The sequence below is a fragment of the Balaenoptera ricei genome, chromosome 15, assembly GCF_028023285.1.
Source record: "Balaenoptera ricei isolate mBalRic1 chromosome 15, mBalRic1.hap2, whole genome shotgun sequence".
Lineage (NCBI taxonomy): Eukaryota > Metazoa > Chordata > Mammalia > Artiodactyla > Balaenopteridae > Balaenoptera > Balaenoptera ricei.
Window position 1 is genome coordinate 53,369,854 of NC_082653.1, and position 17,927 is coordinate 53,387,780.

The 17,927-nt window shown below is 42.6% G+C and overlaps 2 protein-coding genes across 4 annotated transcripts in view; one reads left to right on the forward strand and one right to left on the reverse strand.

Moving 5' to 3' along the window:
- Positions 1 to 441: 441 nt before the first annotated feature.
- ZNF597 (zinc finger protein 597) lies at positions 442 to 9,308 on the reverse strand. Of its 3 annotated transcripts, none has more exons than XM_059897897.1 (4): positions 9,144 to 9,308; positions 8,899 to 8,981; positions 7,889 to 8,015; positions 823 to 5,923 (listed from the first exon to the last, which is right to left on the reverse strand). In XM_059897897.1, exons 2-4 carry the CDS (start codon positions 8,929 to 8,931, stop codon positions 4,827 to 4,829), a joined length of 1,257 nt encoding a protein of 418 aa, XP_059753880.1. In that variant the 5' UTR covers positions 8,932 to 8,981; positions 9,144 to 9,308; the 3' UTR covers positions 823 to 4,826. The 3 variants fall into 3 exon arrangements, 2 of the variants coding, with proteins under 2 accessions (XP_059753880.1, XP_059753881.1); XM_059897898.1 differs by lacking the exon at positions 9,144 to 9,308 and adding an exon at positions 9,072 to 9,141; XR_009497681.1 differs by lacking the exons at positions 823 to 5,923; positions 8,899 to 8,981; positions 9,144 to 9,308 and adding an exon at positions 442 to 805 and having other exon boundaries at positions 7,889 to 7,971.
- Positions 9,309 to 9,518: 210 nt separating this feature from the next.
- NAA60 (N-alpha-acetyltransferase 60, NatF catalytic subunit) overlaps positions 9,519 to 17,927 on the forward strand; it is a 51,132-nt gene continuing 42,723 nt past the window's right edge. Inside the window, exon 1 of the mRNA XM_059898405.1 lies at positions 9,519 to 9,683. The gene's annotated coding sequence lies outside the window, so the exon portion shown is untranslated. The remainder of the gene's footprint in view (positions 9,684 to 17,927) is intronic.

A 17,927-nucleotide genomic window follows, 5' to 3' on the forward strand; every position in this document is an offset into this window, starting at 1 on the left:
GGCCGCTCTAGCGCGTCTCGTCTCGTTGGTGTTTCCGCCGGCCTGCGCGGCTGGTGGCCGAGCGGCACAAGGTCTCTCCCAGGCCTCGCAAAGCCTTCTGGGAGCTTTACTCCACGCGTCCTCAGCTCCAACCCCCGCTCTAGACGGCGGCCCACGCAGGGCTTTGGTGGCCTGCGTGGCCGGAGGTATAGCCGTCGTGGAGCAAAGACTGAAAGGGAAGATGACGTCTAATGACGTCTAATGCCGTCTCCCGGGAGCAGTGCTGGAGTTTTCTTCTGACTTACGGGAGCAAAAGATTTTACCTCCATTATTAAACGGCCGAAGTTACTCATTAACCCCTTCCAAGCCACAATCCTGCCACACAATGTCACATCTCATTGACATCTCAAACTACTAAAGTGTAAAACAAAATTTTAAAGTTCACTTCATTGTCATCATCATAAAAAAGCATTTATTAGATGCCAAATTGCACATCAGACAGTAATCACTGCCCAGTGAGAGCTTGAACTCTAGAGCTAAGACTGATGAGAATACACCAAAAACTGTAAAATCAAAACATTAAACAAACAGCACAAGTGCCTCCAACAGACATATTACTTCTAAGGTATTCAAAGGAACTAGAGACTGCAGCATATTCTCAGGTTTATATAACTGTATATTTATATCATATCCCCACACTCCCTAGATTGTTAATACAAGGAAGGATGTCAAAAAATAAGACAAAACACCTGTAGTCAGACGGGCCGTGAAGAGATGGATAATGGTCATCCTGATATCAGATCAATAGCTCTCTCAATCTACAAAACTAAAACAGATGAATATAAACACTTCTAATGAAGATTATTTAGTTACTTTTTAAACAGATGTCCAAGCAAAAACACTTTCCAACGGAAATCCTATAGGCTTAACAAGTTTAGTGAACACTTTCAAATAGACTCTTTATTCAGATAAACTATAACCTGCTTAGTACACATATGCAGTAAATTGGCAGATTACTTTGAGCAAAATCTGCAGTATCAGATTGTATGACATGCTGCAGTCATCAGAATAATGCCACTTAATTATATGGAATCACAGGAGTCAAAGACTCAAAACAGCATTTGCTGTGAAATGTCACTTGTTTTTAGTTTTAACTCCCTGAATTACTGGGTTAGTCATTTTCTATGTTAAATGCAGAGATGTGAATAGACTATTACCTACTGCAACAACGCTGTAAACAAAACTATTTTGAGTTCAACTCCTTCAAGAATAACAATTAAATTCCACAGTTTCTTTAATTACAAAATGTAAACTTAACATCTGCAGGCTATGGGAATAATGCTGTTTCATCAATGACGGATGTTAGAGAACCTGATAGTCCAGCAATCACATTAAGGACTTTAATACACATTTTCATCACTGCATCAACAACAAAACCAAAGAAATTTGTTCAACAATTGAATTCTTCAGTACAAAGTTTTCACTCTGCCTGTGTTAACATCCATGCTGCAAAATGTTGTGAACCGACTGTTCCTAGCAATAAACTCCTGCATTTAGTTTTTCATCCCTATATTAACTTTCATCCAAGTATTCATTAAAAGTAACATGGGGGCTTCCCTGGTGGCGCAGTGGTTGAGAATCTGCCTGCCAATGCAGGGGACACGGGTTCGAGCCCTGGTCTGGGAAGATCCCACATGCCGCGGAGCAACTAGGCCCGTGAGCCACAACTACTGAGCCTGCGCGTCTGGAGCCTGTGCTCTGCAACAAGAGAGGCCGTGATAGTGAGAGGCCCGCGCACCGCGATGAAGAGTGGCCCCCGCTTGCCGCAACTAGAGGAAGCCCTCGCACAGAAACGAAGACCCAACACAGCCAAAAATAAAAATAAATTAATTAATTTAAAAAAAAAAGTAGCATTGTGGCTAAAAAAAAACAACAAAAAAACATGGTAGGCTAATGATGTCTCTGAATTAATGACCATCTGTGGAACCTGTCAGTTAACACTGTAAATAGAGGGTGAAAAAGCCATCTGCATAAAACCAGCATGGGTCTCACTGATGGATACTGACCGCTTCCTTCAACTCCTTGGGCTCAGAGCAGCTCGAATTACATCCAGCAAATGGATTTAGGTGCAAGTGCACAATAAAGCAACAACTGAAAAGATGCCTCTTTCACAGTAGCTGACACTCAGGGATTTTTTTTTTCCTCCGCATAACAATCATTAACAATATTACACCAAAAAGGCATTTTAATTATACTCATGTATATATTAGTCTTTGTAAAAGATATTTTTCTAATCTCTTGTGGAGGTTTGGCATAATCTTCCAAAATCTAGAAAACAAAAATGTAAAAACTGAAGTTAATTGGGAAGGAAACCTCATCTGGAAAGGTAACTTCCCATGCTGAGTGCAGAACGTCATTGATGGTATGAATTTTCACCTTCCCCTGTACTTTCTTAGGAGCAAAGGAAAGGATGACAGCTTCCATGTTTCAGGTCAGCGCCACTCTGTCCAAACGCCTTCTAAAATAGTCTTCTCTACTTCTTTCTGCAGCAACTCTGCTACTAGGGACCTCTTTCCCAATTTCATCCCCGACCCTGCAACTCTTCAGTTAACTGAAATATGGGAGCCCCTACTATGTGCCAGTGGCGCACTGTGCCAGCTGCTCCCACGGAAGGCAGAAGCAGGAAAGCAGGGAGGCAGTACTTTCTGATATTTAGCAAAGGTGTTTATATCCCAGAGCTGGCTGATAAGAAACCTAACTGGAGACCATCTTTCTACACAACTCTAACCACCTCAGACAGAGAGACTTGCTGAAGAAGAACCTATAGAAGACCTCGCTTTTTTATTTGAGACCCCAAAGGCCCGGCAGACTGGTGTCCTGTATCCTAAGAGTGGAGACATGGGAAACAATGAGCCAAGTGTGACCTTGACATACAGAGCACAGGGTCTCAACTGTGGATCTGCAAACAAGAGGCAAAAGAAGAATGAGGAAAAGGGGGAAAGGAGTGGGTGAGCTGGGTTAGGGCTATTGGTTTCCCTTTTCCTCACCAACAGTATCTTCCTGCCTCTAATCAGTGTTAAGAGCTTACAGCAGTAGCCAGCACCTTTTTGTACATTCAGTTCTCAATCTGCTGTTCAGTAGAAAGACCCTACCTTCCAGGTACTACTTTCCTCCAATTAGTCCTAAAGAGGCCTATTATTACTCCTGAGGTTTCCCAGTGATAATCCTATTTTAGTAAATGCCATACTTTTATACCATTTATATAGAATAAGACCATTCTCACATCCCAATCAAAAACCCCTTTAAATGCTGCTTTGCTGAGAGGTACACAAATTTGCTTTAAAGAGAAATTCCACATGAATGTAACATTTACAAGATCCCCTGGTTCTTTAACATTAATAACCATTCCATTTAACAATATTTTGCTCCAGTATTTACATGTAACAGCAGTATCTATATATTTTCAAGTATTTTGATTAAGCTCTAACAATTTTCTGTATGTATCTTTCTTTGGATATGAGGAAGAAAAACTTTTTTCTTAAACCAAACTCAACTAAAACCTAAACTAAACTCAAACTAAACTAAAACTATACTCTGTAGAGTTTGCAATCTCTGATTATAGGGATGGAGTTTGAACCTCAAGTCCTGAACAGTCTTTCAGTTGCTTTGTAACCATACACGTAAGTCAGGCTTGGGATGAAGCACTAAGGGAATGAAGCACGTGCACAGGGTAGCCTCCATGATGACCATCCTCACCCACCCATCTCAGTCCTCCAGCTGCCTGCAGTTTTAACATGTGGTGCAAATGCCAACATATAACGCAATGTCGCTGAACACATGGCCTCTGACAGCAGAGACCAGAGGTTAAATGCCAGCTTCAGCATGTTGCTACTTTTGTGTCTTGGGCAATGTACTGATTGTATCCTCCAGGGGCTCTACTTACTCATTTACGAAACGAGGATAGTCCTTTTCTGTCAGATTTATTCTGAAGATTAAATTAATATACCTGAAGTATTGAGCATGCACACTAAACAAGGGTTACTGTTATTCATAGCAAGGCAGGTGATGTGCTTTGGTAAAGACTTGGAGGTAAATCCTCTTAGAGAGAAGCAAGTACCTTTCCATTGCTCAAGTCCAGGCACCAGAAAGGGCTGTAGTCAGATTGCTAAAATTCCTTCCAAACACTTGAATCACAAAGGCCAGTGGCATCAGATCTGAGAATGGATACTAACTTCACGGATACTAACAGCCATCTCGACACTAACTAGTCCAACCCATTTGGGAACACTTCACATGGAGGGAAAAAAGCTTCCAAACCCCTCCAGAAATTCATATGTAAAACAATAATCTCATACAAACATTACATTCTGATTGTTACAGCAAAAAAAAAAAAAGTATAAAATAGATACAAAGGTACTTACTTTCCTAGATCCTAGATCTGCAGAACTAGCAAACAATAAATAAATTTGCCTTCTAAAACTTACTTAGAAACCACGTAAACAAAATTAAAAGAACTCTAGCAATAACCTTCATTTTAGTGAAAACTGAATTTTTTTTTTATAAGTTCTGTATCTTTCTCCGGCTCATACAAATGGAATCTGGATAGTAACTGAGCTACTGAGTTAGAGTTCTGGCTTTGTTCAGTAGCTGTGACACTGACTATGCTTCCTCCATTATAAAACCGAAATCATGGTGCCTAAATCAAGGTGGTGGTGAAAATTAAATGATATATTACATGGAATGTGTGTAAAATGCTTAGCACAGTACCTGGCACATAAAGGGTAACTGTGCCCCAGTTTTCAGTATAAATACTGAGAAGCACAAGCATTAATGAAAACTTGCTATATTTACGTGGTGTTTTGCGCATGGGTTTGCTGATGGACAATGAGATGTGTTTTCAACCTGAAACTTTTCCCACACACGGTACATTTATAAGGTTCTCCTGTGTGGTTCTTCTGGTGGCATGCAAGCTCTGAGTCCGAAATAAAACTTTCTGCACAGGGTTTGCATTTATGGGGCTTCTCCCCTCTGTGAATTCTTTGATGGGAGATAAGCTCAGAGATACGAAGAAAGGTCATCGAACACTCAGGACACTTTAAGGGTTCGAATTTTGAGAACGAAAGCAAATTTTCCCCGCAATCGCTGCAGTGTTCAGGGTTGTCCTCGTGGACCCGCTCGGGGAGGGCCAAGTGCGAGGGCTGCCCAAAGCATTTCCCGCTCGGACTGCATGGGTGCTGGCTGGCTGACCCGTGCCTTTTCTCAGGCAAAGCCAGATTTGTTTTCTGACCAAAACATTTACCACAGGCTTTTTTGGCAGCGTGGGTTTTCTGATGCTGTGCCAATCCTGGGAGCCACATGAAACCTCTTCCACATATGCTACAGGTGTAGGGTTTCTCCTTTACATGGATATTCATGTGCCGAGACAGATGTGAGTGCTGGCGGAAGCTGCTGCCGCACTCGGCACACTTATATGGTTTCTCGCCGGTGTGGATTCTCTGGTGTGTTCTCAAGTTGGCTCTGTGATTGAAAATCTTCCCACAGTCACCACATTTATACTTTTTCTCTCCTGAATGCATTTTCTGATGCAAAACAAGGTATGAACTATCACTGAAGCTTTGGTCACATTCAGGACACTTGTATGAATTTTTGGCTTCTTCCCCGGGAAATTCAAGAATTTCAGAAAGTGCTCTGGTTCCTAAACACTGAGATAGTTCTATCAAAGGGGTGTGGTTTTCAATGGTAACTAAAAGGCTTATGAACCTCTTCTTGAAAGCAGGAGTTCTACCTGACATTTTCCTTTCAAGGTTTCCAACTCCATGCTCAGAGGAATTTTCTGGGTAATAGACAAGGGGCACAGCAATGGAGTATTTTTCTAGGGCAAGCTCTTCAAGTCCCATAGATTCTAGCCTTAGCTTCTGATTAATCTCAATCTTGCCTTCTCCTCCTGTTGATAAAAACAAAACAAAGCAAAACATAAACACCCTCAAGTAGTACTGGGGAAAGAACAAACTAGTTACACAGAGGACCAGGAAGCTATAGGATGGCTGACAAAACTCAGGCCTGCCCAAAAGCATTAGTCTTTAATATTTTCCCAAATATTCTTAATTTATAAAGCCAATATATCAATCCAAAAGGGATCTTTCCTTCCAAAGCAACAGCCCTATGACTGCCCCAGCTCACTGCCTGGAAAGGGTTTCTGGGCTGCAGGGCAGTGTGTGGAAATCCAGTCTTCAGTGGTTTTGCTGATTCAAGGAGACCAAGTTCAGGAATGCCAAGGCTGCTAGAATTTGACAGCAAAATACCAGAGAAGAGGCAGATGCCCAGGCAGAGAGCTCTGGGCATCTAGATGGGGTCCCCTTAAGACTCTGGCTGCGTACTAGTCTGTAAATGCATCTGAGGAAACTACCCCAGGTCAGGGAAAGAACCACCAAAAAGGAATAGAAAGAGCAATCTCCAGAATTCACATAATAGTTCAATAGCTCATGTTCCCACCAGCCAAACTGGAAAGACTCCCTACCACACAGAGCATCAGGCAGTGTGCTTAGAAAGACACTGCCTTAGCAGCAGGCCAAATCAGCCCTAGACTAAAGATTGCTCTGAACACACCCTAACAAAGCAAAAAGCAAGCCTTGAAAGGATCATATTGATCCCAAGTAACTTACTGATAAATTAGCACCCTACCCCAAAGTCCAAAAATTGTTTTGAAAATACAGCAAAAGCCAGCATACAACAACATAAAACTCACAATGTCCAACATCCAATCAAAACTTACCAGGCATGTAAAGAAGCAGAAAAATATGACCCGTAACTAGAAGCAAAATCAATCAACAAAAGCAGACCCAGAAATGACACAGATGATAAAACTAGTAGAAAGAATGTTTAAAGAGCTATTATAAATATGCTTCACATGTTCAAGAAGGTAGAGGAAAACAAAATGATGAAGACAGAAGTAGAAAATATAAAATGTGAGTTCTGGGAAAGTTCAAATAGTCAACCCTAGTCAAGGATAAAATCTACTCAGGCATAGGAGTGTTTCTACATTATAGTTCCTCTTAGGTGAGAAAGGCACACCATCCCCTTAGGATTAAAGCGATTTCCAACCTTTAGCAAATAATAGTAACCCATACTAATGGAGTTTCACAAGTAAAGTTGTGAATTGACCGTAACAAATATCTGGAAAGATTACCAGGTCTTATGCAAAACCACAGTCACTGTATTAGACAGGATTTTTGCCTTTTAAAAAAATTTTTAATTTTTTAAAAAATAAATTTATTTATTTTTATTTATTTTTGGCTGTGTTGGGTCTTTGCTGCTGCGCATGGGCTTTCTCTAGTTGCAAGAGCGGGGGCTACTTTTCATTGTGGTGCACGGGCTTCTCATTGTTGTGGCTTCTCTTTGTTGCAGAGCACGGGCTCTAGGCGTGTGGGCTTCAGTAGTTGTGGCTCGTGGGCTCAGTAGTTGTGGCTCGCGGGCTCTAGAGCACAGGCTCAGTAGTTGTGGCACACAGGCGTAGTTGCTCCATGGCATGTGGGATCTTCCCAGACCAGGGCTCGAACCCATGTCCCCTGCTTTGGCAGGTGGATTCTTAACCACTGCATCACCAGGGAAGTCCCTAATTTTTTTTTTGCCCTGCTGCATGGCTTGCATGGGATCTTAGTTCCCTGTCCGGGACTCCTGGCAGTGAAAGCACCGAGCCCTAACCACTGGACCATCAGGGAATTGCCAATTTTTGCCTTTTAAGAATCAACTCACCCTTTGAAAATTGCACTCTCATGCAAGTTCTTGTCATGTCCACATAAATCACTCAGGGGTAGGTCCCACTCCCCCATACCAACATGTGGATGAGATATGCAATCCTAATCCTAGAAATGACCAAAGTTCAAAAATGCAGGAAAAACAACTATGTTACCCATCAAGGCCATATCCTCCAAACACTCCTGTGGCGTGTCTCTGCTGCAGGACCTCTGGGCAGGGTGCAGACTCACACACTCCTCTTGAGAAAAATATACAGCCAGGTCCTCAAACAGCACTGGTCCCTGAAACAACATGAGAGCCCATCTCAGGACAAGAAGCTGGAAAGCTACCCCCTTACTCAGTCTGGGAAGGCTGAGAAGAGCTAGAAACATCAGAGGCAAGGGAGAAAAGGGCTTGGTGGAAAAGGTCCCTGAGTGCTGGCGAGGGGGTATGAATGGGTTCTGAGGGCTGGAGGTGGGGATTAGGAAGGAAAGAGTAAAAATGGACCACTGGAGGTAGTGGTATAAGGGCCAAAACGGTAAACTGGGAGAAGTTCTAGAAGAGCCTATTAGAAGAGAAAAGATGAGGGAACAACTCTCAGGGAACCATTAAGGAAACCATTACGTAGGGATGCTCTAAGGGAAAGGAGAAGACTGAGCAGCCCGGGAAGACTCATGACAGGACAGGAGGTCCAGTGTTCTCCCAACATCCTTCCCTTTGCTGGTCCCTCTCCTTCTTCTTCGTCACACTCATGGCTAAGCTCACTGCAGCATCATATCCAGGCCTATTCCTCCTTCCCTAAGTTTACCAAACTTATAAATCAATAGAGCTCTGGTGTGATTAAGAATCACCTGGGGTTTCTGTTTGTTTCTGTTTATTCAACAGGTGTGGAATGAAGCTTAGAAATCTGTAAGTTTGAGCAGCATTCCAGAAAGACACTTTGAGGTACCCTGTAATAGCCTTCTCCAATGGGCCCTGCTCCCAGTTGGTGGTTCTAAAAGGAAGGCTCTGATAAGCCATTTCTCCTATATGCCTGGTAGGAACAAAGACAGCTTGGTGAAAGGGCTCTCTGGGGATCAGGAGCCCTCGCATCACGGGCGTGCCTCACCCTCCTCCAAAAGAGGCCAGGCAGAGGCCAGAAAGGAGCGACCGGAACTTGGACCGAGAGAAGGGACCCGGTCTCACCTGGGCCCCGGTTGTAGGGAGTGTGGATGCCATCTTGAGGGGTGGTAGTGTCTTCAAGTCGCCACAGGGACTTCGGGACAGATCTGGGGGGGGGAGAAAATAGTACTTGGAGGGGCCAATTCGGCTGCCAAGCTCCTCCACGCACCCCCTCGCATCCCCACACCCTTTAAGACCTGAGCCTATGACTCCTCTCCCCGGCCCAGCCTCGGAAAGGCCGACTCCCGGGCCGGCCGGGCCCCACTTACGGCTCCGAGACTAAAGATCTCAGGAAGCCTCCCGCTATCCAGGCAAAAGCAACAGAAAGCGACGCCCAGCCGAGACTCGAGACCGAAATACGGCGCCACCATTAGGCTCCCAGGCTCCCATGCTCCCCTACGCTGGACCTGCCGGGAAAGCCGCCGGATGCGGCCGACCCCCATGCTTTTACGCAGATCTGCCTCTGATTGGCTAGCGTGACCTAGGAGGGGGCAGTCCCTTTTGAGTTTTGACCAATCGGGCGCCTTAATGGAAACCTCCCGCCCCCGGCTCACCCGGCATTCTGGGAGATGTAGTTTTCCCTCAGTTTTCCAAGCATTTCCGGTTCCGCTGTCTGGGTCTCCCCCCGTGAGCTTCGTGCCGGCGGACCTGGTGAAGTGGAGCGTTAGCGTGACCACAGAGGGACGTAATGTTTCAGGGAAGAAGGAAAGCAAGTAGACGGAGAGAATCCGGAACCTGAAGAGTATCGGTACTGAAATGTGGGTTCGGCCGGCAGTACCCTGTGGGTCCGAAACTTTGGTCCGGCCTAGGTGAGATGCCTGAGTGGCCAGGAGTGCGGGTCCTAGTCTTAGCCTGAGTAGTCCGCTGTGTCTTGGGCGGACTGCGTGGCCATGGAATGTAAAGGGGTGTCTTCTGGGTGGACAAAGTTCAGGTCGGCGCAGGCCGGTTGCTCGTCTCCAACGCAGTGTATTCTAGGGGCATTCTGCCCGGCGACTGCAGCCCAACCGAGCCGTATCAGGCTCGGAGCCACAGCGGACTTCAAGCGGTAGTAGAGCCATCGGATTGCTTCGCGGGACGTTGTAGGCCTCTTAATACCTCACATTCGACCTGCCCCATTGCCACATATTTTCCACTTTACTGGCACTGGGTGCCGTGGTGTAGGGATTTGGAATTAGAAAATTGAGCTGCTTCCGCAGCTCTGCCACTAATTGCTTGTGTAATTTTGGCCTATATACAACTTTGCTTTCCTCAGCTGCAAAGAACTCAGAAGCCTTTCCTCAGAGGGTAGTTTCAAAGAAGTTGTCAGTTTACAAAGGTGTCTGAAAAAACAAGGGTGATATTTACCTTAATAGAAAATTCTGAATACGTCTCAATATATTTTCTTATTCTTGTGCCAGGCATGTTCCTGTACCTAAAAGGTTACTCAAGGAGTGGTTGCATATTAATTGAAACAATATTATCAGAGTTGACAAAATAAGTAACGGGATTTGGTGGAATATCAGATAGGATAGTTTCAGCTGCAAGTAACAGAAAACCCAACAAAATGTTCAAAGGTAGGGCAGTTATAGGTTGATTAATTCAATGGCGTAATGACACCATCATGGTCCCAATACTTCCATATTTCTCCTCTGCCATCCTTAGCATGTTGGGGAAGATGGCAATGGAATCCACGTAATACATGCCGACAAGCATTGTGTCATGTACCAGTCCTAAACCAATCATTATCAAGAGTAAAAAGACTAGCTACTGTATTGGTTTACACCCATCATGGTTCACCTCCAGGGGACCCAGTCTCTCCTGACCATCTACCTACACAAAATCAGGGCTCTGTTGGAAAATAAAAAGAAGGACGAAGAATAGACAGGTTAACTAACAGTATCTGCCACAAGTGACATCTTTACAGGTAGAGCTAGGCCTTGTGGGGATGGGTCACAAAAGAGGTATCTGGGGGTCCCAGGAGGAAGGAAAAAGGTGCTGAAAGGACAGGTGGAAGAATGATAAGGACAAACTTTCCTACAGGCTAGACCAACCCAAAGTGTAAATGTCGAAGAAGAGCTAATGGCCTGGTACATGTTCACCATGTAATCACGGAGCTGTTCAAGTAGTCCTCTTTCCCCTCTTCCTTTGTACTTAATTTTATGGTATTCTTATGTCAGAGATATCTCATTTGGGGCTAGATCCTCCTGATTTTGATCTGTGGCCCTTTCACCAAGAACAAGTGGCTCTAATGGCCCTTTCCTTTGAATCCTGTTCTCATTATTACAAAGAGATAAACCCAGTTTCCAATGACTAGAAATTAAGCCTGTGGTATTAACTCACTGGGTAACCAGAGAGTTATCTTTGAAACAGGAGAGGAGCAAAATCTTCCCTAGGCCTTCTGACTACCAAAACTAAACAAGTCGATCAAGAAAGAAGAAGCTTGAAAGCTTGATCTTGCTAAAAGGAAAGAGATGAGATACAAAGTCTATGATAGACCAAGATTGAAAGAATAAGACTGAATTATATACCTAACTTGATTTTTTATTTATTTATTTTTCTAACTTGATTTTTTAAAAATCAGAGGTGCTTGACCATATATCCATTAGAAGTTCAAGTGACAGATTTTAATCATCCAAACTTAAAAATTCTTCTGCCACAACCCTTTGACAAGTTTCTTCATTTCAGCCCCTAACATACCAATAATAATAATAATCTGTATGTATTAAAATTCTTTCCATAGCCAAATATCTGCTTTCTCTCTGAAGATCACATCATCTTTTTTAAAATTAAAAGTAACTTTTTATTATTACAAAACAGTATATGTACATTTTAGAAAGTTAGAAAATACAGATAAAAAAATAGAAAATAAAAGCACCACATTCTTATCACCCAGACATTATCACTATTTATTGTTAAGTATATATTTTTTCCTTGGTAATTTTAAACATGACTTCCAGAATGAATTACTCACTAGGTTTGGTGTTATTTTGGCCATGCTGCGCAGCTTGCGGGATCTTGATTCGCAGACCAGGGGTCAGACCTGGTCCTCAGCAGTGAAAGTGCTGAGTCCTAACCACTGGGCCACCAGGGAATTCCCAGGTTTGGTGTTTTTAACATTCCCAGATGGTACTGCTTTTTAGGGTTTATTACTTAAAAATAAGTATGTCTGTTGTTCCTATAGCAGGGGTCCCCAACCCCCAGGCCGTGGACCGGTACCGGTCCGTGGCCTGTTAGGAACTGGGTCGCACAGCAGGAGGTGAGCAGGGGGCGAGCGAGCGAAGCTTCATCTGCCGCTCCCGATCGCTCCCCATCACTGGCATTATCGCCTGAACCATTCCCCAACCCCCCCCTCAACCGCTGTTTGTGGAAAAATTGTCTTCCATGAAACCGGTGTCTGGGCCCAGAAAGGTTGGGGACCACTGCTTAGAGCCTTTAGTGTATCCTTCATGAGATTTTACTACCAATGGGAAGTTGACAGGGTCTTCTCACAGTGCACCAAAGGAGTCTAGACAAGCAAGAATAATCTTTTTTCCCGACTTCAGCAAGAGGCTTTTCTCATAAGTATCCAAAATGCCTGACTGAGCAGTTAGAAAGCTGGGTTCACTAGTTTGTCTCTAATTGGGGAATGATGGCTGTAGCTCATGCCTGCAGGTTTTACTTTCACCAAGAATAAGAGGCTCTCATGATTTGAAGCTAGGATCACCTCTAGCTGGGCAGGAGGTCCTTCATCAGAAAGAAGCTCAGGGCTCTAAAATGTACCCCCAGTACGTTAATCCCATTACCAGAAAGTGGCTTTGCTCCGTATCAACTCTAGCAGGATTCTTTTTCAGTCACTGAGGCCAGAGACGTTTCCAAAGAAAGGTTCTAGATCTACTGATACTGATTAATTCTTGCAAACAGAAGCTGCAACCAGAGATTCCTGGAGGGTAATGAGATCTACAGAGAATGCAGGTTAAACACAGTGAGGACGGAGAAGAAATGATGGGTTGGATAGTAGGTTAGAGGACTATGTGCTCAGATAATTCATTTTCCCCGAAAAGGCCCATCAGATTGAGAATTCTGAGATCAGACTTGTCTGAGACACTTGGCCTAGGAGTTACAGAGATGGCGTGGCCAGGAGCAAAGTGATGGCCTGCCTCTTTCTCCCCTGCAGCATAAGAATGGCTGTAGTTGGAGGGACGGGGGACTGAGCCAGCCGGAGTGCAGAGAAGAGTTCCCAGGGAGTGAGTCAAAGCCTGCTGTGTCCTAAGCAAAAACTAAAAGAATACAGCAACACTAAACCTGCCCTAAAAGAAATAATTGAAAAGTCTTCCTTAAATAGAAAAGAGGCAAGGATCTATAGGAATGGGAAAATCACAATAGGAAAGGCAAATGTATAAAAGGACTGAAGATCACTTAAACAATCCAGTACATAGATTTAAAAAACAATCAAAAAAGTTTTGTAAGAGTGATTATAACTACAATTAACAGCAAAAGGATAAACAAGATGTAAAAGCCTGCTCTGCCTTGCTGTGGATGATGCACTCATAGTCAGAGGGAACCTACTCAAATGAAACCCATCTTGCTAGTCAACATTTAAAAAATTATTAATACTGAATGATAGAGGGGGTTTAGTGAGACAAAAGCTTTTACTTTGCTGGTGGGTGGGTAAGCAAGTATACTCAGTATACTCTTGTAATTTGCCCCTATTGTATGTATTGTGTGGTTGAAAACTATTCATACCATTTGACTCTGTAAATTTAATTCTAAAAATCTATGTTTTAACTGGGCATCTGATTTCATTAACTATACTAAGAAATTCAAAATAACATTGGTTTAAACAAATAGAAATATATTTTTCTCCCACATACAATCCAAGCTGGTCTGATAGCTATGCTCTGGAAAGTTGCTGGGAACCCAGGCTCCTTCTGCTTTGTGCTCCACTATCTTAGAGTGCTTAGTATCTTAAGCATGACTCTCACCCAGTATGGCTCAGTATCACACCTGCATTGCAGCCAACAGGAAGGAGAAAGGGAGGGCATGTCCCTTCCTTTTCAGGGTGGAACTTGGGAGGTTGCACCTATCACTTCTGTTCACATTCCATTAGCTAGATCTTAGTCACGTGGTCACAACCACACCTAGCTCAAGGGAGGCTAAGAAGCATAGTATCACTCTGGTAGCCCACACCCAGCTAAAAAGCACAAGTTCTATTACAATGAGAAAGAAGGAGGAGGTAGACACGGGACAGCTGGCAATAAGTGCCATGTTATCCTAAGGAAATATGTTGAATATGGAAAAAGATGAATGGAAATGGATGGGAAAACATGAAGTTCATTGCAGAATTATTTACAGTAGAGAAAAACTGGAGAAAAATGACCTGATTTCTAAGTATTTTTCCTCTCTTTCAGGAGGAAAGATTGCATCCAATTAAGATTATATATATAAGGAGTTTTTGATAATATGGGGAAATGCTTCCAATACGTTTTTTTTTCTTTATAAATTTATTTATCTTTGGCTGCTTTGGTTCTTCGTTGCCGTGCACGGCTTTCTCTAGTTGTGGCGAGTGGGGGCTACTCTTCGTTGCGGTGCGTGGGCTTCTCATTGTGGTGGCTTCTCTTGTTGCAGAGCACGGGCTCTAGGTGCGCGGGCTTCAGTAGTTGTGGCGAGTGGGCTCTAGAGCACAGACTCAGTAGTTGTGTCGCACAGGCTTAGTTGCTCCGTGGCATGTGGGATCTTCCCAGACCAGGGCTCAAACCCGTGTTCCCTGCATTGGCAGGCGGATTCTTAACCACTGCACTACCAGGGAAGACCCCAATATAAGTTTTTAAATGGGATACCAAATTGTACATAAAATGCCATCATAATTATTGAAAATATACTGAAAAGAGCAATAAGGAAACAATAATGTTGAGTGATTATCTTTGGATGATGAGCAAAGGGTAATTTTTTCTTCTTTATACTTTTTTCTATATTTTTCTTATTTATTACAGTGAGTATGTATTTCTTCCATAATTAGCAGATTATTTAAGCCAGGGCTCTGGAGTCAGATTGCCTGGGTTGAAATTGCTCCTAACAGTTTTACAGCTATAACATCTTGGGTTAATTATTTAACCTCTTTAAGCCTTAGTTTCCATATCTGCAAAATAGGAGTAATGATTGTAACTGCCTCAGATGATTATTGGGAAGATTAAAAGAAAATATGTTGCATAACACTTGGCATAAAAGAACTGCTCAAAAAGTATAAGCTTTATAATTGAAAAGGTTTCTAAATAAAGCTGTTGTGTATTGGCACTTTAGCAATCAGATACCTCAATGTAATCCACAGATAGCTTCCTGTAATGAGGCGTTTCCCAAGAACTTTAAAGAGGGGAATAAGGCTGAATTTTGAGAATTAAATGGGGAAAATGAAGATAAAATCGTGTTTCTGCAGCAATAAGAAGTAACCTCGGGACGTCCCTGGTGGTCCAGTGGTTAAGACTCTGCGATCCCAATGCAGGGGGCCCCAGTTCGATCCCTGGTCGGAGAACTAAGATACCACATACTGCAACTAAGCCCGCGTGCCGCAACTACAGAAACCTGTGCACTGCAACTAGAGAAGGCTGTACGCTGCAACGAAGAGCCTGTGCAGCCAAAATAAATAAATAAATAATAAAAAATTTTTTACAAAGTAATCTTAAGGAAAGCCTGGGAAGTTAAGTCGTGATTTATGGATCTGAAAAGTAATGTGTTTACAGAGCGGCCTAGTCTGAATGGAGCCAAGAGAAAGAAGAGTCAGCAAGAGTCTGGCAACCCTCCGGCACTGCTCAGACACAAGGAACATGGACTTGTGGGGCAAGCGTTCCTGACCTTTGAGAAAGGCCTGAGTAAAAGATCTCCCTTAAGGCTCTCTTTTCTTTCCTCTTTATACGCTGCTCACCAAGAACTTTCTGGTTAGCAGTCTATTTTCCCAGGAACACTAAGAGAGAAGGAGGTGTCTGGAGCAGGGTTAAGAGCATTCCAGTGACTCTTGACTATAAACAAGTAAACCAGAATTTGGTTTAAGCCTCAGTCTTTTGTGAGCCTGACTGGTAAGCCCAGTCTCAGGGTACACTGACAATAAAAATGGAGAATCAGACCTTCCCAATATACTGGCCTGACCCTCTTAGTCCAGGCTAAGTGGCCACTTCTGTCTTGGTTTTAATTGCAGCAATCAGTATCATTCTTGGTGATCCAGCTTATACACTTGCATCATTTTACACCCAAAGGGAATTTTTTTGGAAGCAAATTATTTTTTTGCCTTGCAAAACTTATTTTATTTTTTTGAAATTAATTTGTATTGGGGTATAGTTGGTTTACAATGTTGTGTTAGTTTCTGCTGTACAGCAAAGTGAATCAGTTATACGTATATCTGCTCTTTTTTAGATTCTGTTCCTATATAGGTCATTACAGAGTACTGAGTAGACTTCCCTGTGCTATACAGTAGGTTCTTATTAGTTATGTATTTTATATATAGTAGTGTGTATATGTCAATCCCAATCTCCCAATTTATCCCTCCCCCTGGAAGCAAAATATTTGGTTCTTAGTTGTACTGGCTTTGATTCATGCAAATTTTTTCCCATTGTTTATTTTACAATACAAATGTGTTATAGCCTTTGCTTCTTTACACTTAAGTATATCTAGAGAGATTTTTTTTATATTTGCCCATGTAGATCTACTTTGTTTATTTTTTTTTCTTTTCCATTATGGTTTATTACAGACTATTGCATATATTTTCCTCTGGTATACAGTATAGGACATTGTTGTTTATTTTATATATAGTAGTTTATATCTGCTAATCCCAAACTCCAAATTTATCCCTCCCCGACCCCTTTCCCCTTGGGTAATATATGCCCAGTAGTGGGATTGCTGGATCATATGGCAACTCTATTTTTAGTTTTTTAAGGAACCTCTGTACTGTTTTCCATAGTGGCTGCACCAATTTACCTTCCCACCAACAGTGTAGGAGGGTTCCCTTTTCTCCACACCCTCTCCAGCATTTGTTATTTGTAGATTTTTTAATGATGGCCATTCTGATTGGTGTGAGGTGGTACCTCATTGTAGTTTTGATCTGCATTTCTCTCTCTCTCTCTCTTTCTTTTTTTCAGCCGTGCTGCCCTTGTGGGATCTTAGTTCCCTGACCAGGGATTGAACCTGGGCCTCGGCAGTGAAAGCGCCAAGTCCTAACTACTGGACTGCCAGGGAATTCCCTTGCATTTCTCTAGTAATTAGTGATGTTGAGCATCTTTGCATGTGCCTATTGGCCATCTGTATGTCTTCATTGGAGAAATGTCTGTTTAGGTCTTCTGCCCATTTTTTGATTGGGTTTTTTTTGTTGTTGTTATTGAGTTGTATGAGCTGTTTGTAGATTTTTTAAATTAAGCCCTTGTCAGTCACATCGTATGCAAATATTTTCTCCCAGTTCGTAGATTGTCTTCTCATTTTGTTTGTGGATTCCATTGCTTCGCAAAAGCTTGTAAGTTTGATTAGATCCCATTTGTTCATTTTTGCTTTTATTTCTACTGCCTTGGGAGACTGACCTAAGAAAACATTGCTATGATTTATGTCAGAGAATGTTTTGCCTATGTTCTCTTCTAGGAGTTTTATGGTGTCAAGTCTTATATTTAAGTCTTTACACCATTTTGAGTTTATATTCGTGTATGGTGTGAGGGAGTGTTCTAACTTCATTGATTTACATGCGACTGTCCAGCTTTCCTAACACCACTTGCTTAAGAGACTGTCTTTTCTCCATTGTATATTCTTGCCTCCTTTGTTGAAGATTAATTGACTGTAGGTGTGTGGGTTCATTTCTGGGCTCTCTATTCTGTTCCATTGATCCATATGTCTGTTTTTGTGCCAATACCAGGCTGTTTTGATTACTGTAGCTTTGTATTGTCTGAGGTCTGGGGGAGTTATGCCTCCAGCTTTGTTCTTTTCCCTCAGGATCGCTTTGGCAATTCTGGGTCTTTTATGGTTCCTTATAAATTTTAAGATTATTTTTTCTAGTTCTGTGAAAGATGTCATGGGTAACTTGATAGGGATCGCATTAAATCTGTAGATTGCTTTGGGTAACATGGCCA

What these genes read in the sequence shown, in the direction of transcription:
- ZNF597 (XM_059897897.1), bottom strand. Translation starts at nt 8,931, where the DNA reads ATGGCATCCACACTCCCTACAACCGGGGCCCAG. An exon ending in TCCCTACAACCGGGGCCCAG is followed by an intron (nt 8,016 to 8,898) that starts GTGAGACCGGGT and finishes ATGTTGTTTCAG; the next exon opens with GGACCAGTGCTGTTTGAGGA. An exon ending in GGAGGATATGGCCTTGATGG is followed by an intron (nt 5,924 to 7,888) that starts GTAACATAGTTG and finishes TTTTATCAACAG; the next exon opens with GAGGAGAAGGCAAGATTGAG.